The sequence below is a fragment of the Lepisma saccharinum genome, unplaced genomic scaffold, assembly GCF_977018435.1.
Source record: "Lepisma saccharinum unplaced genomic scaffold, izLepSacc3.1 HAP1_SCAFFOLD_609, whole genome shotgun sequence".
In the NCBI taxonomy this organism is placed as follows: domain Eukaryota; kingdom Metazoa; phylum Arthropoda; class Insecta; order Zygentoma; family Lepismatidae; genus Lepisma; species Lepisma saccharinum.
The window spans coordinates 45703-70962 of NW_028143282.1; the positions used below are offsets into that span (position 1 = coordinate 45703).

The following is a 25260-nucleotide window of genomic DNA, read 5'->3' on the forward strand; positions in this document are numbered from 1 at the left end:
TAGCCAAGCCTGGGGGTCGGAGATTGTGACGACGTCTGATTAAGAGAATGGGTGTGTGATCGCTGCCCCGTAAGTCTGCGTCTTTATGCCACGCGAACTGAGGGAATATTTCCGGAGACGTTATCGTCAGGTCTATGCAGGATGGGTTATTTCCGTTGAGAGGGTAATGGGTGGGGGTGCCATCGTTACAGAGAATGAGGTTATTCTCAGTGATCCATATGTCAATTGCGTTACCTAGTCTGTCGTTACGTTTGTCCCCCCACGTTGAGTGGCGTCCATTAAAGTCACCTAAGAGGGCAATAGGTCCGGGAACGTGTTGTACCATTTCTTGAAGGTCTCTTGCTCGTATGCGTTGGGAGTTAGTATTGGAAGGGATGAATATCGATATGACTGTGAATGTTCGTAGGAAGATAGAGACGCGGATAGCTACTATTTCTGCTTGGAAATCTTGTTTTAATCTTATGTCATTCGGAATCCGGACTTCTGTATGTTGAATTTTTTCGTGTACGAATATTACCGTTCCCCTATTAGTTGTTGGTGTACCGTATATATTATAATGCGCAATACGATATTTTTCGCGTTTGGTACCTTTAACTTCCTGTAAACAGAGAATTTGGGGTTGATATTCGGCAATTAAGTCTAGTAATTCAAGTTTTCTCGCGGAGAAGCTATTAACATTCCATTGTACTATTGTTTCCATTTCAGGTATCTATCGGAAACCTTGTTCTGTCAATGTGTGGATTCTATGATAGCCAGGAGATTGGATGTTAAAGATTGGATTTGTTTGATGAGTTGAATGCGACGGTTTTTGTTTTCTGTTTCCCGCACCGCGTCCCATAAATTGGGAATCATGTATAGGATCGAGTTGTAAATAAGATTGCGCTCTATTGTTATATGCGCTGAGGTTGAGTTATTCGAGAACACATTTGTTGGTGGCCGAACAGGATTTACTCTATCTATCTCCCTCTTACTTGTCAAAGCAGCGGGCCGGGCATTTTGTCCTATCGGTTTGGAATAATTGCTTTCTGTGTCAGAGGTGGAACTGGAGGTCATGATTAACACTTCATCATCGTCATACCAGTTCCTGCTAGTGTACGTTTTGCGGGGTTGATGGTCGTCTTTTTTTTTTTTTTTTTTTGGATGAACGATGTCTATTGGGTCGCCTTGACGGTTTAATGGCATCAGTAGGGGAAGTATTTTCCAATACTGGTTCTTCCCTTGTGAGCACCGATTGCGTATGATTCAATATCTGATAGTTATTGACCGTTTGTGTAGAATGGGGCAAGTCAAGTCTAGTGTTGTCCACCGAACGTTCCGACCTTGGAAGACGTAATGGGGGGAAATTAGCACCTGTGAATCTTGGGCGGAGAACTTCCTCCCTGGTGGGGCTGGGAATAAAAATCCCTTGTAGTTTGTTTTTTGCCTCGTGGTATGAAATGTTTTCTTCGGCCATTTTGTTTTGTATGGCTGATTCAAGTCTACGTCGGGGGCAATTTTTTGATAAAGAGGAATGGGGTTCTTTGCAGTTAATACACGAGGGTGAACTGTCGCACTGGTCTTCATGTTATCTTTGGCACAATTGGCACACATGGGTTTCGAACGGCATTGTTTCTGGTGGTGGGAATAACGCCAACATTGGGAACATTGCAATACTGCTCTTGTTCGAGATGTTACTTCATGTATTTGGCTATTAATGATGATTTTGTCAGGTATTTGGTTCCCGCGGAAGGTAACACAGAAAAGTTTTGTTGGAACGAGGTCGAAAGTCCCATCTTCTCGCCAGATCTTTTTCGGCAAGCGTTTGACTGTGAGAACCCTGATGGGGCTTTCTATACCTTCCAATACGTCTTGTTCGGAGGTATCATGTTCGATACCAAATACCAGACCCTCCCTTTGAACTAATGAAAGTGGCACCCGCGATTGAACCAGCATTTCCCGATGTAAAGCAGTCTGCAGCATGAAATTATTAGCAGCCCTTGCTGTTTTGAATGTTACCCGGACCCGGTTGATACCACATTGTTCTACCACGTTGACGGTCACATTTTTTTTTCCTGAGAATGTTTCCGACGCTATCTGCGGCAAGTCTTTTCGCGTTTTTCTCAATGCCGTCCAGGAGGACGACATATGGTCCCGGCATGTCCTTGTCGTACCAGTATTCGGGAAGAGTGGGTTGAATTTCGGAAAGAGAGTTTCCGCGGGGGACTTTGACTGGCTGAATCGATTCCTCCATTTCATCCCGGTGGCGTTTTTGGGTGTTTTTGTCCGCACTTATCTGGGAGGGTGGTATGTGGTTAGTCTTGGTGGGCGATGACAAGTTGTTCTATTGTGTCCATGTCGGTGTCCGGGGATTCGTTCCCGTCCATGGCCGTTCGGGCCGGCTATCCGGGTGAAGGTATACGTATCACTGTTCTATTAAACCACGCGGTATGTGTTCCTATACAATACCTGTTCACTACACTATCACTTGGTAGAGGTTAGAAATAGTAGGAAGTAAATAAGTGTTAGTGTTTAACATTAATATTATTTATGATCAGAGATACGAAATTACATAAGTGTGTAATTGGGTGGGTAATGTTTTCTTAGGATAAGTTTTAGTAGTAGTATTGATACTACGGACAGTGCGAGAAAGTACGAACCCCCCTCCAGCAGCTTTGGCCATACTTAAAACTTGCTCAACATGCCCATATGAGTTTTTGCTCAAGTGTGGAGCTCTTATAATTCAAGATTTTTGTAAAAAATGCCCTCGGGAATTTTTCAGAAAGTACGAGCTCTTCAGATTGATTTGTGCATACTTACAAAAGTTGCATCAGCCAGATTTTTGTCCATAAATTTGTCAATTTTTGGCTATACCAGAAATTAAGCTTATAGTATGTTTTTCTGTCAAAATTCCAGGAATTTTGAATTGATATCTATTGGGTTCTGAGACCGAGTGGAGTGTGGTGCATTGCCTTGTAATCAAAAGGTTCGGGTTTGAGTCCTCATAAAATCTGATGGCAAAATGTTAATATTGTTGTTTTGTAAACAAGGGGCTTTGGGTTCGAGTCCTGATAGATTGAAATATGTGTGGCAAAATAATATCTCCACACGTGAGATTTTGAGAATAATTATTCCTAGTTGATATACAACTCCCAGATCTGAAAACCTGGTAAAAAGTGTTGTTCAACAGAGCAAAATTATTCTCTATTGGGAACCACTCGCTCAGCCATACAATAGGGGGAAAAGCGGGCAAATATAATTAATTGTTTGCATGTCTTGCCGGCACGCAAGAGATAAAATCTACATGCTAGAAGGGAACATTAATGATTTTTCTGTACGATTCACTGAAGGGGCCATTAATCTTTCTGTGCGACAGGGGAAAAAGTGTAACATGTCTGCAACATGTAAAAGTGTAACAAAGATTATTGAGATAAAAATACATATTTTCACACAGTGGCAATGAACTGTACCCCCTTCATGCTGAAAGCAATTCTATTCTGATAATATGAGCCTAGGCAAAGACTTAGAAAATATTATGGCAGTTCAAAATCCAATTTTGTCTGCATTAAGGTCTCAGAACCCAGTAAAATGTGGGCATATTCCATTTGGAGACGTATTAATATTGTGGCATTGTAATCAGGGGCTTTGGGTTTAAGTCTTGATAAAAGATTGAAATACAACTGCCCACGCATAAGATATTAACTGCTAGCTGATAATACAGTTGAGGTTTCAAAGCTGGTAGAGTGTCTGGGGCCTCTCTGACAGCAAAGTGTTGGTATTATTGCTTTGTAATCAAGGGGCCTTTGTGTTTGAATCGGGTCTCTAGAACTGCTCTGTGACTCTCTCATTTCTTACATCATAAACATATGATTTTTCTCCTATGAGAATAACGCTACAAATGGTGTCTTCGGGTAAAGCCTCGTGAAATTCACAGATAATTTTAATGTTTGTCCTGTCATTAACCACAACTTGTTTCCTTTTTGAAGTGTTAATTACAAACATGGGTCTCCGTGCTTTGAATTCATCTGGTGAGTAATACAGGTCAGTACTGCCAGTAGTGACGCGCTTGAAAGCCGAAAAAGCCTCATATAATTTAAGAAAATCATCCTTGGAAATGTCTAAATTGTAATTTTCTCTAGGAAAAACCTCATTTCTGCCATTTTTAAGATATATGTTCTTGATGTTGCAGTTATCAAATCTACTTGAATTTTTTTCCTGATTATTGTGTCTCCCAGTCTGAAACAGTACCACCACAAAATCAGGCATGTCAAATTGAATACTGGAGAATGAATTTGTAGCATCAAATTCATAATAAGTACCAGATGCAGGCTTCTGTACGCATTGATATGTGTAAAATTGAAGAGGAACCTGTGGATTTTTTATTATATCAGCTTTGTATTTAAGAGCGTAACTGGCCTCATATTCAACAACAGGGATTCTTAACTCCATAGTCTGAATAATGCATTTGCCTGCATCTGGTAGGGTATTGGGCAAAGCTTCCCCTGTAGAATTTAATGTGCTGTACCTCATCAATGCATTATTATCATTTGCAGCTCTTCTAAATGTAATTCTTAAACCACCCTTCCACATAATATCTTTGTAATCCGAGAAGAATCCTGGCAATAGGCGCATCGGGAACAGAACTGTGTGATTTTTAGATAATATTTTCTCACCAGCTTCAAAACCACCTATTTTGTAGTAAGAAGCCTCGGTTTTGGATAATTTTAGTGTGGCCAAAGCTGTGGAGGTAATGCCGGGATAATCTATTCTGTTTATAACAACTCCATGCTTTCTGATCTCAATTTCAGAGAACAGATGCGGCACAAAATTATCTACAAGTCTTATATTTGAATTTGCAGGGTAATCTGTACCATCGAGCTTTACAACATCAAATTTGATGTACAGATCTGCTCTGTGGGGGTGTATAAAGCCGTCCCCTACATCAAGATCGACCTCAATCTCTGTGTTGGGTTGATTTAAATTTGCAAATGTCCTCCTGTTTGGGGGGAATGATTGTAGCTCATAACTCTCAATATTTTCCATTGTATGTATTTTTATTTAAATGTTAATCTCTATGATAGCAGTTGTTGTGGCTCCAGCAAAATCAACTAATTCTTCTTTTTCATTAGTGACCATCAATTCAATATAATCTATTCTATTATGGCACACAGGAAAATATAATGTTGGGGATGGATTGTAGATGATGGGCTCCATGAATTCAGAATTAGGTTTGAATGTTGCAATGATGCCGGTTTGTTTGTGAGTGCCTATGCCATTTGATTTGGTGATCATACCCTCAGCCACATTACAGTGAATATTCAGAGTCTCTATGGCTAAGAATTTAGGTATATTCATAGCAGTATGTTTGATGGCCGGTTCAAGTTTTGTGTTGTTCTCAAAGCCTAACAACTCTCCTATAGTACCCAGACCCACTGTTTCTGTAGCAGATACAATCTCTACTCTGTGAGTGACAGAATTTTGACTTAACACTATACCTCTGGGTAATTGAGCATTTAGAGTGGACAGATTATATTGCCCTGGAGTGATGACAATTTTTTGATCCCCTACTGCAATTTTGTTGTTGTGGTGCGTAATATTAGGGATCAGGTACATGCCGTAAAATGCTCTGAGAGCTATTGTTTTGGGATACACTATGTCATCATGCAATTTGAGTTTCAATATTGAATTTTGGCTGGTGAGATGGAATACCCCCATGATGTTTCAAATACCACAAGGCCTTTTGAAAATCTTCAATTGATGGTTTATTTATTTGAGACATATATCTAAGAACAGATAAACACAAATGTCCGCAATTAACATCTTTGAAGTTTTGAACACGGGCATTATTGTAATAAAGATTAGGTGATTTTAGATATTTTATTAAATTTTCAGGAGGAACACCTCCAAATGAATCAAACACAAATGCCTCATTGTTTAAATATTTAAGATAACAGATCCAGTGAGTGCCCTGATTTTTGTACTCATCCAAATTAACAATGCCACACTCTTTGTTGAGTGGTTGTTCTGGCAAAGAATCAGACATGTACACACCCCTAAAATTTTTGATGCCCAGCGGCTTGATTAAAGCTTCAATATCTTGGTTTGTAAGCGGCTCTTGTTTTTTTTAAACTTACTCATGGCTCTCTTAACACCTTTGCCTTTTTTCTCCATGGCCAGGTTATGGCGCCTCTGCTCATCTAATTCTGCCCTATTTTTCTTGGCATCTATTACTGTTTTTGCTATGGCAGCTGATCCCCCAGCCAAGCTCCCAACAGCCCCGAGAGCAGCTAAGATGGCAGGGATAGTAAATATGAATCCCCCTGTATGCAATTTTTTTCTTGATTGCTGTAATTTTTTTAATTGGGGGGTACTAAGCAACAATTTCATACCATGTCCCTTTGCAAGACAAGAGCTTTTTTTCTTGCGCTGCTTTTTGGTTAAAAGACTATCAATAGTTTTAAGAGATTTGAGACCTGCATAAGGTATTTGATACATAACACCCTTGGCCTTCATTGTAGGTTTATTATATACATATTTACAGCCCCCACCCCAGTTTTTGTTTGGTGCTCATAGCTATGGTGGTTCCCAATGCTGCTATTTTTTCACTTAAAGAAGCATCTTTGCTTACAAATCTACCAAATGCAGCCTCTTCTAATTTCTTGTCTGCAACATGTCTCTTGTCAAGATCAGAATGTGTGTTGTATGCTATGTCATGGTCTCTACAAGCAGCATCTAGGGGATTAACACCAGGATCCCCTCTGTTTAATCTATGATCCAATTTTGTGCCTGGACCACAATACTGATAGCCTGGAATGTGTAGTTCAAATGGCAGCTTGTTTATAATGTCATTAACCAGCCCCCGACCCTCAGAAATATTCCAAAATTTAGGTGGTAGAGTATTAATAATTTTTATGAGATATCCAATCCCTTTAGGGTCATTCACTATAAAATTAGATAATTTGGTGCTTATCATGTCCATAATTCCAACCTTTTCATTGTAAAAATTGTGGTTCCCAGCATTTTCCTCCCCAGCTATCACCAATAACCTATCTACAAGTTTCCTGACATCATCAACCCACACAAATTCTTTAGGCAGGGTGTTGTATTGTTTGATTCCACTGCCAGTCTTGATCTGTGACCATATGGGCTTGATTAAATTATTGTATTTTGCCCCACTGCTAGACTTGACTCTTTTTTGTGTGGGATCATTGTTCTGGTATAGAGCATCTGATTTTATTAATATTTCTTTGTAGTGATCATAATCTTGATCTGTATAGCTGCCAGGCCTTTTCCTAGTCATCAGTTCCCACAATCCAGGTGTGCCGGTGTACTTCACAAAAGCACCTTTTTCTCCGAGACGAGATTCTGAATAAACAATTATATCATCTCCCATAAATGTTACTCTGAAATTGCCAATTCTATGAATGATGCTGCCATCAAGCTCTGTGTCAGCATATAAGCCAAACACCTCATCTTTGTTGTCTTTAGGTGTGGTTAAATATTTTTGAGCAAGAAGACCCAATTCAATAGGATCCTGTGTTGCTTCAATTCTTCTAGGAGCAACAGGACTAGGTGTATGAATACTGGAAAGTGGGGTGAATGGATAATCTAAAATGTTCCTTGCAGCTACAGGTACAAGCTCTGTGATCAAATCTTGATTTTGCTCTGTAACAGTTTTGATATTCTTACCTAAATTATTAATAGCATCAATTACAGGCTGTTCTGTTTGTTTGTGTTTTTCATAAATTCCACGGTTCTCTGATTTCCATCCCTTAAATCTTTTTACAAGATAATCTCTTAACTTAAGATCATCAATGATTGGCCTTTTCATGTTTATTTATATACGTTTCAACGTCTAGAAAATCGTTAATTTTGTTTCTGTATTTGCCGCTATTGGGTGTTCTTGTCATATCAATTGTGACAAACCCATAACTGTCCTGGTTCCAGCACCTGCTGCAAAACTTGGAAAAATCATTGTAGCTCAAGTCCCCACCTACATATTCATCATGTATGTGTTTGAGGTTGGTATGATCTTGATGAAACACACATATAAAATTGCTGTTGTCTCGGATCAGCTGCTTCGGTATTTTAGAAAAAGTCTGTGCCAGGTAGAAGCAATCAATGTTTTTGTGCCGGCCCTGTGTAAAGAAATTTCTAACCTTGTTTTGATTATCCAGTATAACATCATCAAACACAACAACAGAATTATCGAGACATTCATCAAGTGGCTTAACATCTGATTCAAAAGTGGCAATATCCAATCCATCATATAGCTTCATCAGCTGCTGATATTTTAATTGTTCCAAGCTCTTAGAAAAGACATACAAGTGCCTGTTTTTCCAGTCTAACCAGTTGGGTGCCAATAAAAAATTATCAATTATTAGTGTAGTTTTACCACAAGCAGATGGCCCAACGATAAGACATCTAATATTATCAGGCAGCAAGTTGCCATTTCTCTTATTCTGTTGTTCAGGTTCTGGCAGCCTTTTTATAACATCCCAGGTGCTCATATTATTATTTTGTCTGCATCGATCCAGCTGTTTTCCGGATGACCCAGCCATTTGACAAGTAACTTGTTGCCTTTTCTGCGGATAATTTTTTCTATGAGATAAGTGTCAGGCTGTTTAGTTTTGCTGAGTTCTTGTTCATAGAACCTGCCTTTGAGAATTTCTCCTCGGTGGTCTTTTATTATATATGTGTTAAGGGTCCCGGGTTTAACTTGAACCACTGTAAATAATTCGGTGCTCCAGTTTCTTGTAAAGCCTCTTTTGAATAAGTGCTTATATTTGCTGATTCTTACTTGATCACCCACCTTATATTTGGCCTTTCTTGTTGTTGGCTGGTATCTAGGATAATAAACAGTCCTGATCAATTTTTGCTCATCAGATGAAGTTACTTCAGAGGGTTTCATGTTGATTGTGGAATGGACCGAGTTGTTATATTTATGTAGAAGTTCTGGTAGGATTGTAAGCCATTTATAATTACCTTGGAGTGTAAATTGTTTATACATAAGATTTTTTAAGGTTCTGTTGAATCTCTCTACAATTGAGGCTTTGAGATCACTGTAACTCGAATAATGTTGTATTGACTGGCTTTTAATAAATTGTTGAAACACTGAATTATAAAATTCTTTGCCATTATCTGTTTGCAAATAGCGCGGTGATCTTCCACTCTGATTGATGATTGTCCTGAGGGCTTCTGTAACACATTTTCCAGTCTTGGATTTGAGTGGCACAGCCCAGGCAAATTTTGAAAATGTGTCTATCACAGTAAGTAGATACTTGTAGCCCTTGTTGATTTTGTCTAAATTTTTCAACTGCCCAGTTGCCATTTCAATCAAGTCGCTCTGCCATAAATCATCTATGCCTTTTGTGACTACTGGGAGTCTCTTATAATTATGTCTGGCTTGTCTGTGTAATTCATCAACGATAATTTGTCTAGACATAATATGTAAACAAGAATATTGCAACTATAGGGTGTTCAGCAGCTGATACTACAGGATTTTCTAAATATAATTTGTCCCCTATTTGTATTTTAAATTCCAAAGTGCCATCATCTTCAGTATAGGCTGTTTCTAATGTATTGGGGTCTGTAAAATCCTCTAACTCTACACTGGTGATTTTCACTTTGTTATCAGCATTTGTTATTGATAAGGTGGGGTAGTGATGTGCCTGTGGCTGATGCCAATATTTGATCTTGATTGGTCTCAGTGTGCCCCCAACAAAAAACTGGTAATAAAATTGTGCAGGGGACAGCATATATATTTTGCCACCTGGTGTAAATGGTGAATCATATTCTTTGTTGGGGATGCTGTACAATTCAAGAATTACTGTATGTTTTGGATTCTCGATTATGCCTGTTATTTCTTTTTCTGCTGTGAGCAATCTGCTTGTTACAGATTCAAGGTGCTCATTGATGGTCCTAACAACATCATCATGGCCTGGCTTGATCTTTATGTCCACAACAAGTTTCTTGTATTGTTGCACAATCTCTTGAAGCTGGGTGGCAAAAACAGACAGAGCATTTGCTTGATTGGATTCCATGGTTCCTAGCTGTTGCTTGATATTAGCTACAATTTGTTGCAAATTTTCAACAACTGCCAATTTTGAATTTTGAGCAGTAAGATCATGGACCTGTCTTCTGATATCCTCAAACAGGGCATGCAGTTCATTAATATGTTGATTGGTTGGTAGAGTGGCCACTGTCTGTGTGAGATGTTTGATCTCTGTCTGGATATTCTTGATATCTTCTGATTTCAATATCCTATTCACTGCCCTCTTAATATTTTTAAGTTCCTGTGATGTGGGAAGATTTGATACTGTATCTTGCAAAAATTCAAGTGCCAATTTTACATTGTTTAATTCAGATGCATCAGCCACATTTTGCATAGCATTTTGGAGCAGGGCTATATCTGCCTGAGTGGGTGTGGATTGTTGTAAAATTTCAAGCTTTGTTTGGATATCATCGATCAAGTGATGAAAATGAGATAGTTCAGATTCAGTGTTGAGGTTTTCAAGCTTTGTGATTTGTTGCTGGACACTGACAAGTGTGTCTACAATCCCAGGCAGGCGGGTTTCTTGTACATTTGCCAAATCACTTTGCACTGCTGCTATTGTACCTTCAAGATGGGTTATGGTACTTTGAATTTTTCCAAAATCTTCATATGTTTCAAGTTGCAGCTTAATATTTGCTACACTACGAGTTATTGCATTCAAAGCATCAGAAGATGGCAAATTGTTCATAAAATTTTCAAGTGTCTCAATTTTTTCTTTAACCTCGGCTATGGCATTGTGCAGAGGATCCAGATTAGGTATCTGGAGTGACTGAATCTGTTCTTTCAGAGTGGAAATCACTAGATCAAAATCTTCTTGTGATTTTATGCTTTTGACAATTGTTTGGAGCTGTGTCTGGACATTATTTATCTGCTCTTCTAATTGTTGTTTCAATTGCTCGGAGTTGGTAGCCTGGGTCTTAAATTTGGCTTGAAGAGCTGCTACAGCTTCTTCCAAACTTTGAAAATTATCTAATGTTGCCAGATCAGTATATTTCTGAAGCAATAATTTGAGTTCAGAATCAATTTTAAGAAGAGGGTCCATGCATTGTGATTGTAAATTTGTAATTTCTAATTGAAGACTGGCATTGAGTGTGGTTTGTAAAGCTTGTAAATCACTTCTTAATTTCTTGACTCTGACATCAAGCATCAGAATCTCATCACTGTGATCTTCATGCCTTGTATGGCCAAATATATCATTAGGCATTTTTGTTTTAGTGGTTATTTATTATAGAGTATCTGATTCTTAATTCTATAAAAAAGGGTATAAGCTTGTCATATGATCCAGGGACCTCAATATATAAGCAGTCACCAGCAGAAACAGTATATACAGTGCCAGAAATCATGTTTGAGTGCTTAATTCTGTAAATATTTCTCCCTACTGAAATCTTGACATCACCCTCAGGGGTTGTAATAAATTGCAATTGCCCACCTACAGGTAATTGGTAATGATTTAAATTATTGTTAAATATGTACAATGTTTTGCCCGTTTCTTCATCATTATCTGTAAGTATGCTGTTCAGATGAATAATTAACAAGCCACTCAGTTTAGACAGCATATCAGAAGAGGGTTGTGGTGTCGGCAGGTCCATAATAGCCTGTTTTTTGAACCCAAATAAGTTCATAGGCATGTTTATTTATTTCAAATCATGCTCTGTAATTGGGCATTGATTCCCACTTTTCAAATCACAATGACCCCACGGTAGAGTATGTATGCCACATGATAAAATGCATCTCTTATCATCATGTGGGTCCAGGGCCACTTTTCTTACAATATTGCTAGTCAGCAAGTGATCCACACTCTGAATTCTATTTTCTGATGTTCTGATTGAATTCTGGGATTTGATGCAATTTTTATAATCTTCAAATTCAAGATCTTTTTCCACAGTAACTCTGCCAACGCCCTTGGCCTTTTTGGCAGCAACACCACTACATGTTTTAAAACTGTACACCTTGGCACTTAACCCAGCAAATTCCACAATAACATCACCAAGTGTCTCATCTTTTAACTTGCCAGGCACCTTTTTGTTGTGGTGGTGTTGAATCTTTGTATGTTCACTGGTATCAAAGTATTGAAACAATTCAGGCTGTGACATATCTTGATAAACATCTTCTGTTTGAATATCAAGAATAAAACTATCCGTGTCCATGTACAATAATTTTACACGATCACCATAAAAAGGTTTCAGCACATCATAATATAATATTAACATATGTAATTTGGACAATTCCAATATCACAGCCCCTACATAAATAGGTTTATCAAATTTGATCTTTGTTTTCATCATGTTGAAAAGTGCCATGTACTCATCATAAATTCTTCTGTAATTGAAGTTGGGCTTTGCAACCAATTTTTTGCTCCGGCTGGGGTCAGTAATTATTTTAACATCGGTATGTTTCCTGACATTTTCAATAGTTTTGCCATACACTGAATTCACCATCAATTTAAACAAGCCCTTATCAAATTGGCTCTTTGCAGATGTTCGAAGCTCCGTATTTGTATCAATGTATGGTTTCAACCATTCTGAGTGCCTGAACCTTAAGACTTTTCTAACTTTGGGTACTTGAACACCATGTTTCATCAGGAACTGGAGGTTTTTGTAATATATGACATATCCCTGTTTTGGCTCCAGAGTCGTCATGAGCTTCTTCTGTTTAGAGCCAGGTGAGCACTTAACCTCAGGAATTGGGGACAGATCAGAAAATTTGTTGTGCAAATGATCTGGAATTGTCAGATCAACCTCTAAGATGAGGCCATGTTCACTGTCATCAAAATCCTTAAGATCCTCAATATTGAAATTTTCAACCCATTCAAGCTCTGCATATGGCAGTTTTTGCATCATGGCATGACCATAGAGGTTGTTTGCATCCACATACGTTATATAATTTGATGGCCGTGCTGGATCATAATCAGGCATATATTTGTTATTTGCTCTGGCATATCTCTGGGAACATTGCACCATCCCTCCTCTTATACCTTTCTCCATAAACAGATACTTATCTTGATCGTGGATCAGATCCAATTGCATTTTAGTGTTCAAAAACGTTGCGGCCCATGCTAGGCCCGGGGCACTGTAAAAATATATTGGATCCAGTTTATAATTTTGCATTGAAGATTTTCTGAATGCTTGCAGTATATCAGCTAAGAGGGTGACATCAAGTTTCAAATATGCCATGTGATAATCACCAAATGTCTTGCATTTTAAATTGTTCCACATCAATTGGGCATGGTGATAATCTTCATCAGTGATTCCAGATCCTCTGATTTTGCTGTAAAACTCATGTTGTGGTGGCAGGGAACACTCATCAAATTTAGAAAAATCTGTAACATAGTCGTATGGATATACACCCTTCCGCCTAATTAATTTCAGGTCCTGATTTGGAAACAATGCACGTGTGATTTTGAATTGTTCATCAGATAATTGAGAGGCCAGTATGGCCAGGCTAGCAGATAAAAATCTGTAAGAATCAAGAAATCTTATGTGAATAGGAACACCATCAACTTTAATTATCTTGCTAATAGATATATATTTCTCATCATTTTCAGCTAAAATATTTAAATTCTGCTTGTCAAACCCCTCGTACCTGATCAGATGATGAAAATCATAATTGGATGCTCCATGGCAAAATATGGGGACAAATCTTGGTCTCTTGATCTTAATATTACAGCTATTACACAGGGCCTGTTTATATCGACCATCTGTATGAGAATGGTGATGAACCTTGATATTTGTATCTGAAAATTCAGAATCACATACCGGGCATTTTTCTGCATTGTTGAAATCTTCAATCTGTTCCTCTGTTAAAGGCAACATGGGTTTTGATTTTAATAAGATGTTAGATGCTATGTCACGGCACACATTTTCTATTCTATGTGCAAATATTTTGATGGCATTTGGTCCCTTGTATGAATATTCTTTAATAACAACACCATCCTGTACAACCACACAACAAAAGCTGGAAGGTTCATGTTGCTGGTACGGTGTAATTGAAGATTCTTCTGGATCTGGGCTACAGAATGCAAGAGGTTTGAGGTTCGATTCGAAATCACAGACAATATGTGCTGGGTGTTCCAACAAGGCTTCATACTTTTTGAATTTGCAATTTTCACTTGGATTGGGCATCACCATATGAACAGGTTTATGGTTGCCACAGTATTTCAGATGCTCAATTAACTTGTTTTTGGCAATTTCTGCATTTTTTTCACGAACCCCATTTACCATTTTTTGACCATCAAATACAGTTAAGCATCTTCTGCACAACTTAAATATTGTATGAGTTTTGTCTAGTTGTGTTCTCACTAAAGCTTGAAGACTGTGTATCAGAGTATAATGATATGTGCTATCTCCTTCAATTAAGAGCAAATCAATCGGAATTGCAGCTTCATCATCAAGTGTACTGATTCTGAGAGGTGCTATCGGGCAATTGCCAGTGGAACAAATAAAAACATTAATAGATAATTGTTTGCCATTGATGTGCCTGGCCTTTTTTTCAAATTTATCAATATTCTGAACTGACATTGGATATTCTAAACCCTCCATTGCATCGTCAAAATCATGTTCATGCTGTTTGTAATAACTTATTCTCTCAGGATTCCTTGAAACTGGAAACAAAGCAGCTAATATACACCACAAAAAGCATTTCTGGTCGGTGTTTTTTATATTGACCACGGCTCTTTTGTTTTTGATATTGGCAGGTAATGGCACATAAGTGGAACCTTGTAATGGGCTAAATTCAGAAATACTAACATAGAGCTTGTGTGATGAACCGCATAGGCTCCATCCGGACTCTTTTGCAGCAAATTCAGAGTGTTTAATATTCAGTTGATTTATCAAGCTGCTTATTATTGTGTCTGAATTTGCATTTGAATATACAGGTACAGTTTCTGTTATGTGGGGCTGTGTAAATTTTGTGCCATTCGGCTTCTTATATTGTACAAACAATTTGAGGGAGAGCTTATAAGAGCCATTTTGTGCATTAAGAATTGCCTGGAGATCAGAATTTATACTGTTCAAGAAATTCTCAATGCCACATCTTGGCTCTGATACAAACCGGTAATCCCTAAGTTGGGCATTAAAACTGCTACGGATGGGTTCATAGCGTGGCTGTTTTGCTGCTCTGGCATTAAGAGGTGCTTCGTGCTTTCTTTTCAGACCAGATGTTGATGACTGTACAGAGCAAGTATCTTTATGTTTATATGTGAAATATTCCATGTTATATTTTCTATTGCATTTGGGGCAAATTTTTGTGGGAGTTTTGTATTTGTCTGGATTACAAATTTTTTGATGCTTGGCCCAATTAGAGCTGGATATATTCTTATTGCACTGATTACAATATTTTTGATTCGGCATTTTTGTTGTTGTTTATTATATACAATTTCCTGGGCTTCAATTCAAAACTTTATACTGAATAAAAAATATCAGTTGGGTTCAGCACTGTACTTTGTATGTGTGTATGAATATATGTGTGTATACACTTAATATTTTTGGTTTTGGTATTTATATAAAATTTCCTGGGATTCAAATCTAATCTCTATGGATTAATATTAATAATATTAATCTTATGACAGGTTGTAAAGCCAATAGCCCACAAGTGGAAAATCATTCACACTGACCCAGCGCAAATGCCTGCACGAACATGCATATCTTGAATGGCAATAACCTTGTTATGTATAACAGGCTGGGACAAATATAAGCTTGACTCTAAATACGAGTGGATTACAACAAATATCAGATTTTATATTGTTCAATATGAATTTAAACCTGTAAGTATGAGAAGTACTGTATCAACACATCTGTTCTCCTCAGTCAGTCTCACAATACTGGCTGATGCAATATTCGGGAATTTCTGTAAATACTGGCGCTGAGGAGAAATCAATACTACCGTCTCGGGAATTCCACACACTGACACAGAGAGGAAACATGCAAACACGGAGCAATTCTAGAGAGGGTCTCTGCATATTGCATTGTTTTAATATTGGATAAGCAAATTGAATGGTATCCAATTAAACTTAAACCTGAAGTAAATATGTATAGGTAGGTATAGATACAAGTTTATAGACAAACTAATACAATTTTGTAAATCTGCTTGAGGAGGGGTTTGATATTTTCCGAATTATAAAATTCTTGGGTTAGGCAGGTGCTACACTTGAACAAAAAACTTATATGGACATGTTGAGTAAGTTTTAAGTATAGCAAATCTGCTGGAGAGGGGTTCGTACTTTCTGAAAAATTCCCGAGGGCATTTTTTACAAAAATCTTGAATTATAAGAGCTCCACACTTGAGCAAAAACTCATATGGGCATGTTGAGCAAGTTTTAAGTATGGCCAAAGCTGCTGGAGGGGGGTTCGTACTTTCTCGCACTGTCCGTAGTATCAATACTACTACTAGTTTTATTGTGTGTCGTGTGCATTAGTGTTGATGGATGAGATGAGGAATGGACATTAACACGATTCTATGAATGTTAAGCAGGGTCTATGTTCTAGTATGTTATGTTTGAGATAGTGAGAGTATTATTGGCTTTGAGATGTACGTATTAATAGTAGGAAGAGATATGAAAGAACGAGTGGTACCTGATGCAAGGAGACTTGCGGGAGACCAGCAAGAGTTGGTCGGACTGGGATGAACATCTTAATCTTCTTACCTTGTAGAATGATGTGAAACCAACTTTGTTCAGGAAAACCGAACAAATTTGGTTCTTCACACTGGGACATTCTTGCCAATGTCACAGTGAATTATTGTAATTAAAAAAATAATGGAAATCAAGGATGAATCAAAGAAAAGCGGGGGAATCCGTAAAAAATTCACGGAACTGACGCCCTGGGTAATTTTCAGGTACCAGGGCATAAGCACATACCTCCGAAAGTAGCTTGACTACTTTTATCCGTATACATAAAAAATAATAATCGTTCTATGTAACCATATCTTGTATACTGTTTAGGAAATAAAATTCTTTGTAGTTATCACTTGGTAGAAAAAGCGCGAGAACTAGTTGAACGAGTAACCACTGCACGAGGATCTGCGTACGTACGTCTCAATCCTGTCAAGGTTCCAGTTGAACTCGTAAACCATTGCTTTACTCTAACAGCAATCTCACAGAATATAAACTGTTAAGTTAAATCTGGCCTTGGTTGAACATTTAGCCATCCTTATACTCTTACTCTTAACATTTTATTCGTCATTTTGTATTTCACTGTACGTATTTTCCACAAATCCTTCATCAAATCTGCTATACCCGGATATCCCGGATTATCCCTTGCATCCGAAACCGATATCGGATAATTTGAAATCCGTATATCTGTTTTCCGGATCCTGTGGCCATCCCTAGTCCAGACACAAGCGTGGTGAGCTATTCGCAAACTTTAGCTAGGCCCAGAGTCATTTCACGAAGTGATGCCAGGGGAGAATCTTTGATGTGAGCTTTGTGTTTGTGTGTGGCCTCATGTAGCTGGCTCACAAAGTGAGAATTTTCAGAACTAAGGCCTAGAGTTTGTAAATGCTACACACCTTTGGAGGGACGAAGGATTGGAGGATCATTTAATGAGCTGTAGTCTATAGAGAAATGACCTTTGTTGCAAGGATAGCTTTGGAGTTTTTGCGTAAAATATATCGTAGCATGTGCCGTTGGTACGTGGGATCTGTGGCAAGATCACTAGTGAAGAGTTGTCCATTCGTGATTCTGAAAAGAAATGTCAAACATGAAACTTGACGGAGAGAGAAATCATGTATTCGAGGATTGGACATAGTTTCATGTTTCTGAACCACTCTGTCTGTTCTCTTTATATTGCTGTCACAAGCCACGGACCCAGTGGCGGCGATTTTTTTTTGGGGGGGGGGCAAGGTGGGGAATTGCCCCCGCACTATGCTAAACTTTATCTACTGCCTTCACCCCCCCCCCTCGGTTTTGGAACCCAATCGCCGCCACTGCGCGGACCCAATACAGGAGGCAAACTCAAGAATGTTTAAAAATTACCATGTAAAGTAGGTTTTGAGAGCAAAAACATGGGTGATGTCTGTAAATTGTTGCATATCGTACTGTTACTTGTTGAAGCTATTTCAGTTATGGTTACATTTGATGTGTAGTTAGCACGCAGAAAAATGTATACGCAAAAGAATTAATAATGTAAAACCTCAGTACCTGATTGGATTGACAGAAGTAGCAACAGAAACTTTGATTTCGTAAATCTCCTCTCTCTGCATGTAAAACACGATTTACACACATACACACACACACAGGGACAAAAGAAAAAATCATGCAAGAAAGTAATTACATTTACTTACGTTTCACTAGCAAGAATTCCCTGAATTCCTGGTGATTCTTGAAGACCGGGGGGCAAGGCAGTGAGGGCCCGAAGAGGGGGACAGACTCCTCCGAGTAAATGGCCAAGCGGTAGGCGTCTTCTTCAGGTACATACGTCACCAAAGCGAACACATCTTGGAAGAAGAGTTAAGGACGATAATACAACATAAATGTACACACACACACACGCGCACTTAAATATAAGGAGTGTTTGGTAAGTTTTCGGTAGAGTGGTACATCCTGTTTCTGCAAGACAATGATTTCTGTCAAGAGACTCGTCATACGAAGCTCATACAATATAGAAATTGTTCACTTTCTTCATGCAATCATAGAAAAAATAGCTAATTATTCAAATTCTTTCACTTTCTTTGCGTAAATACAAAAAAATATTAAGTATTTTGTCATTTCCCCCCGCAAGTAAGGGGAAATCACGCTTTATTCAGGCTCCCTACTCAGGATTTCTTGAGGAAGGGGCATCCGAAAATGTGGAACAAAGAGAAGATCAAAAATTTTGTTGAATTGATTAGGTTATTTCACGTCGTTCTTCTTCCACTTTTGGCTAATCGCGACGACGGGGATAAGTGATGAAATTGATGAAGGAACACTCACAAAGAACACCCACGCCCAGGTCGGGATTCGAACCCTGAGCTATCCATGGCGATCGTCTAAATGCTGTTGGAGAATTAGAAGCTATGGTGGTATTGAAGGTAGAGCTACACGTACAATTGCACAGTTGAAATATTATGGTCCAGAGTAACGGACCTCCCCCGACCCGACAATCAGCAACACAATCTCCCGCGACTCGCTTACAGACAAATGTTGCTAGGCGGCCTACAGCTTGGTGCTTATCGTTTACATTCAATTCTCAGATAATTCGAATAATACGCGTACTGTGTTCCGCAAATTAACAATGCGCTCAAATTTATTGTAATTTTATTACACCAGCACCACTAAACAGCCATGATAATTCTATGTTTAAAACATAATACAGGGTTATCCATTTGGGTATGGATAAAATAAAACATTAATAGAAACGTAAATGTGATAGTAGGAAAATTTTCGTGTTGGTGTTTTCGTGCGTGATACATGGGAGTTTTGCTGTAGTGTGTTGGCAACAATAAAGTGCACCCCCTCACTGGGCACAATGGTTCGTGATTTTCTTGACCAACATTTCAATCGTAGTTGATGTGGCCGTGAGGGACCAATTGCTTGGCCTCCCAATTCCCTAGATTTAACCCCTCCAGACTTCTTCGTCTGCGTTATGAGTTGTGCAGAGTTCGCAATGGAGGCCATGTAGAAAACTGAAAACTGTACCAAACTGTTAGTAGTGTATAAAAATAAAAACTCTCACCTTTCAGTCTTTTGTATACAATATTTCAGGTAATTACATTTGACCAAAAAAAATCACATCCATTTTATATTATCCATACCAAAATGGATCACCCGGTATATTTATAAGTGAAATGATAGAGAACTGAGCCGGCCCCCGTGGCGGAGTGGTTAGCAGTAGCACATTGCGCTATGACGCCAGGGGTCCTGGGTTCGAATCCCGGCCTGGGCATGATTGTTTGTGAGTATTTAGTATTCATCAATTTCATCATATCATCTTCATATCATCCCAATCTTCGCAAATTACAGAAAAGTGGCACAAAAAGCGAAGTAAAATAAAGCAAATCAATCAATCGATAGAGAACTGATTATTAAAATAAGGAACATGTCTAAATGTGAGTTTACAAAAAAGAGATAATTTTATAATACGACTGTAGTTCGAAAAAATAGGGAAAAATTGCAGTTTATTATTTATTATTTATTATTATATGTTCCATGCAAGCATTCTAAAATAAATTTATCCATTTTCCTAAACTTTCTTGGATAAGTACAGAAAGTAGCAAAATAAAATACACTTATAAATAGAAAATCAGTCTCAATTATTACTGAAAAAATAGTAACAAATTGAGAGGTTTTATTGCAGTGAGAGATGTATAATTCATCTTCGCCATCTGTTATTACTCCAGAAAATGTTTTCATTGTAAGAAAAAATGTGAATGTACGGTATTCATAATCTTAGTTCATATCGGGCGATAAGTTAACAGCGATTGATTGATTGATTGATTTAGTTTATTTTACTTCGCGTTTTGTGCCTCTTGGCTAATTTGCGAAGATGGGGATGAGTGATGAAATGATGAAATTGATGAATAGACATTCACAAACAACCAAGCCCGACCGGGATTCGAACCCGGGACCCTTGGCGTCGCAGCGAAGTTAACAGCGACAATGGGTTCTAGGCAATACTGGAGGGGGGCAAAGACAGTATATTTCCCCTTTGTAAATAAGGTTTAGCATAGTGCGGGTGCAAAATCGCCGCCACTGGTTCTAGGAGGAACACAGAGGAATTAAAAGTTATTTCTTTCTGGTTTCCATAACACGACCTCCCGAATTCAAAGGAAGCACCCACACCCTCCGGTAATAACCGCCGTAACCCTCCCTTCACTGCGTACCCTTTTATTTTTACAACCCACATTTGCATATTCAGCAAGAAATTTTTCGCTCCTGTTGTTTTTAATCGTGCACGACTTATGATGGTGTAAAGACCAGGAGGCGAAGTTAAAACTGCGAACATTTTCTCCACTGGAACAAGAATGCTTCATGCTCATTTGCATTAATGGAAGAGCGCCATGCTTTGCATATGACTTAACGGCTTGCGTCAACAATAGGCAACAATAGATCTTAACGGAGAAGGTGTTTTGTTGGAAATACCTTTAACGTTGAGAGAGCTTTAAACTACAAACTCACATTCTTTCTTTAATACAGTGCAGTTCATTACTGGTAATTTGGTGAAATTTCTTAATTTTTACGCAAGCACTTGCATTGTGATAATTGGTACAGTCCAGGGTTGTATATTTCGGTTCCCTTTTCCACAGATTAACCGGCAAGGTAAGAATGAAGGACAGAGGAAGGGTGGAAGGGGGAGAAATAGAAAATAAAGGCAAAAACGTGTAGGAGAAGTCAGTAAAAGGAACAATCAAAAGCAGGCTAAAATAAATAAGATTCTAAAACATAGGAAAGAAGGCGAAATCACGATATAGAAAAATCCTAAAGAGGGAGGGTGGATACTAATATGGGAAGCAATTTAATAAAAAGCAGGCAATTGTTTCATAGTTCAGGACACTAGCGTACACAGTTTTCATAACTGTTCTGTAGTGGGGGAAATACTATAAAATATTGCACTTGACCTTAATTTTTCCGAAACACAATTTCTGATTTTGTCATTTTAACTTCTAATATTTTCAAAATATTTCAAGTTAGTTTCTTCTGAAGTGTCATACTTTGAGCAGAACTCATTCTTCGAGAAGCCACAACGCTAGAAAACCCAGATACATGGCGAACCGTTGGGCAAAATTTACAAAGGGAGATGTCTTGTACTTTTCCTGCTCCCCCAAGGATAAGTACTAGCTAGGCTGGTGTTTTTCATTGTTTGATTGATAATGATAAATAAAATTTATACTCTTTCTTCAAGTTTTCAGATTCCAGGTTTAAAATTATATACTTATCATTTTTTTCTTAAATTATTTGAGAACAGTAATAAACATTGCATAAATACTTATGTTTCTATACACAAAAGGATACGAGTGAATTGAGATTTAATGAACGACGGGTTGAAGTGTGACATCTGACCTGGTCCCCCATCTAGGAACACAATATTTACTATATCGTTTCCTATGTGCCTCTTCCGCTCCACCTGTTGGAGAAAATGCAAAACAAATGTAAGAATGAGCGGGATAATTGAATGTACATTAATTACAGAATTCGTTATCATTGGTATCTCTTGACTAAGTTCTGAGAAGATATGTAAAGTTCTAGGCTTGGAAATCTAATATTGTTATTTCATTCGTTGTTGCTAGAGTTAACGAGGTGTATCTTTGCGGGTGAACCCTGAGCAAGCCCAGATGCGCAGTCGCAACGGAAGGAGCTACAGGCTGGATTAGCCACTGAGCGTCATTTTCCTCTTATCACATGTGCAGTCTTACCACCTCTGGTCAAGAGCGAAACTACTTTCATGCAGTACGCGGGAGGCTGCTTCGGATTGGCTCTACCCTTTTAAATGTGATTGGCCGATATATTTGCCTACGGGAGTGTCGGGTCACAATCGTCGCTACTGCGAAAGGACAGCTGCCCTTGTGTCGTAAAATTTATGTTTTTCGTTGTTTGTACTTAAAACTTGTTTCAAAACCGTTCAAAACAAATATCGTGCAATAACAGACCTTCCAGGTGGGAGCGGGTTCATTCATCCATTCTTCCCAGACGGGACCACAAACAATAGAACGTTCGACAAGAAGCCTTTGCGCATCTTCCCCTCCATCCGTTCAGCTCGGACCTCTCCAACACAGTAAGATGCGCAGGTTCTTTTATTCTTGGTCCCACCATATTTGAACGACGAAGGAACAACGCCTAATATGGGAGACATCTGTTGGACTGTTGCTAAACTACTAGACAGATACATACGATGCTTCTCGAGGCAGGTTGAAGCGTCTTATTTTCCACAGTTTTTGTAGTCGAGCATCCAAAAGGCAACTACGGAACTCTCTCTACGTGGAGCAGTCAAGGTCACCCGCAAAGGTACAGCTCTTAAGGCCGAATCACACGGAACTGGATACCTAGTTGTACTGCAGGAGGCCTTAGAAAAAGCGTTTCGCGGGCTAACAGCAGACGTCGCTCGCACACTATTGCCGATACTCTCGTGTCGTCTGCTCCTCAGTCGAACAAACAGGCCGAGGTAGCGAGAGGCAGAGGTCACTCACCCTTCCAGAAGGGTGCAACGAGCTAACTGCGGCAATCGGGCTCGCTCATTCGCGGACCTGATTGGTTCTCGCAGACACCACCATATTGTCATCTGCTTCAAGCCCTTTCGCGATCTTTCTAAGGCCTCATGGAGTATAGTTAGCGCTGAACTGGCTACCTGCCCGGATGTAATGGCTGCCTGGCTGACTGGTTTGGGGGAATAGGACATGTTCTAATTGCTGCTGGCTTTCCTCGACTGGATTCTGTGGAGCAGCCAATCAGAGCAAAGTTTGGCCATGTGAAGACAATCTGTGAGTTTCCAAAGGGAGTTTTTAGCCTGTGCTTTCCGAGTGTTGGCTGTTTTTGTTAGTTTCTCGATATATAAAAAAAGGAAAGAGATGACGTGCAGTGCATTCGTGTTCAGTTCATTAATATTTAGGTATTTATGCAAAGCGATGAGGTGTGAACGTGACAAATATGATTAGCCGAAAATGACAATTCTTATTGTGTATTAAATTAAATGTTTGATTTTTCTTAAAATGTATGAATGAGTCATGCGAATCTCATGCATGAATATGCATACCAGAGTTAATTAAAAAGCTTGTTCGGTATGCATTGATTACCATAGCCAATCTCTAGTCCATACTTTTCCTTTACAATTTTTAATAAAAGCACAAAAGCAGTAATTCTCCTACAACATTCTTCAAATTGCTCGTCCATATTTACAGATTGTCTGCACTGCGCAATGTCTTATGGGAACAAAAGACTATCGACAAGTACGGTGTAACAAGTATCGCGAGAGTCTAAAACTAGCAAATGAGTAGCCAGTCCAGTGCCAACTAGGACATTCCTACTGGAAATCCACTTCCGTGTGATTCAGGCTTTAGACTCTAATCACAGACGATGTAGTAAGGGCGGCATTAAGCACGGGGTGGGGAGAGACGCATTTTTTGAAATGTTCATACGAGCTGTGATATGCTTTTGTACGTATCTGTTATCCACAAAATATAATCTTGGCGCCTTACCTGTTGACGGTTATCCTTGGAGTAAGGCAACATGGTTGACACGTGGAACATTATCTCATGGCCCTCGTATATCGTATATACTGAGTACCGACCCGTCATGTCCCCTGAAAAGATAAGCACATTAATTAGATCACACACATAAGCTACATGGATACGTCCAAGTTAATTTATTAAGCACTATATTACCATTATGATTACTTTGTAAAGAAATGTAGCTGTTTCAATGATATTAGGCTATTCCCGATATTGTTTTTTTTTAATTGGACATTATTGGAATTAGGGAATATTATGTGTGACTGCCTCTCACCACAATGTTGAAGTTTATGAAGGTAGAGAGAGATTATGCAGAAGATACTTTGATTCTACTTGAATACGAGGGTGAGTCAAATGAAAGCCTTAAAAATATAAGAATTACAGGACAGATTGCACACAGTTGAAATGTATGTAAGGTATCAGCCAGGAGCGTATATTCTAGGCTAGATAGGCCATCTCCGAAGTCTGAAGTCTAGAGAATAAAATACAGGAGATAAATCGATCAGAAATTAATTGTAAATAATATTATTCACATCACTGAGATGATGATGCTGATTCTGGAGTTGGCAACCTGATTTCTTATGAGTTGGCAACCTGATTTCCTATGAGTTGGCAACCTGATTTCCTATGAGTTGGCAACCTGATTTCTTATGAGTTGGCAACCTGATTTCCTACGAGTTGGCAACCTGATTTCTTACGAATTGGCAACCTGATTTCTTATGAGTTCGCAACCTGATTTCTTAGGAGTTGGTAAATATATTTCTATTCATGGCCTAGGACCACTTCACATTGAGATACCCCAGATCTCGTACTCAGTATACGCCACTGGTATCAGCTGTTATTAACATAACGGGTAACATTATCGTATGAGGGAAACGGATTCCTTCAAATTTACAGGAGAAATACTTACGGAAATCAGTTTCTTGAGCGTTTTGGAAGTTCCTGAATGTAGATTTGATCCATTTTAATGTGAATGCGTGTTGTTTTCTGCGAAAATCTCTGTCCGACACGCTGTTTCTGCTCCCGCCATTTGCTTTCTGAACGAGAGTGCAATGTTCCGTGGGTTAAGATGATGCAACCCCGTAGCCAGTGTTTCA

The 25260-nt window shown here is 38.7% G+C and overlaps 1 protein-coding gene across 1 annotated transcript in view; it reads right to left on the reverse strand.

Moving 5' to 3' along the window:
* LOC145983066 (GTPase-activating Rap/Ran-GAP domain-like protein 3) overlaps positions 1–25260 on the reverse strand; it is a gene marked incomplete at both ends in the record, with an annotated part of 150979 nt that overhangs the window by 42788 nt on the left and 82931 nt on the right. The window contains 3 exons of the mRNA XM_083116341.1: positions 18308–18460; positions 21954–22065; positions 24131–24234. Coding sequence (XP_082972467.1) covers positions 18308–18460; positions 21954–22065; positions 24131–24234 — 369 coding nt within the window. The remainder of the gene's footprint in view (positions 1–18307; positions 18461–21953; positions 22066–24130; positions 24235–25260) is intronic.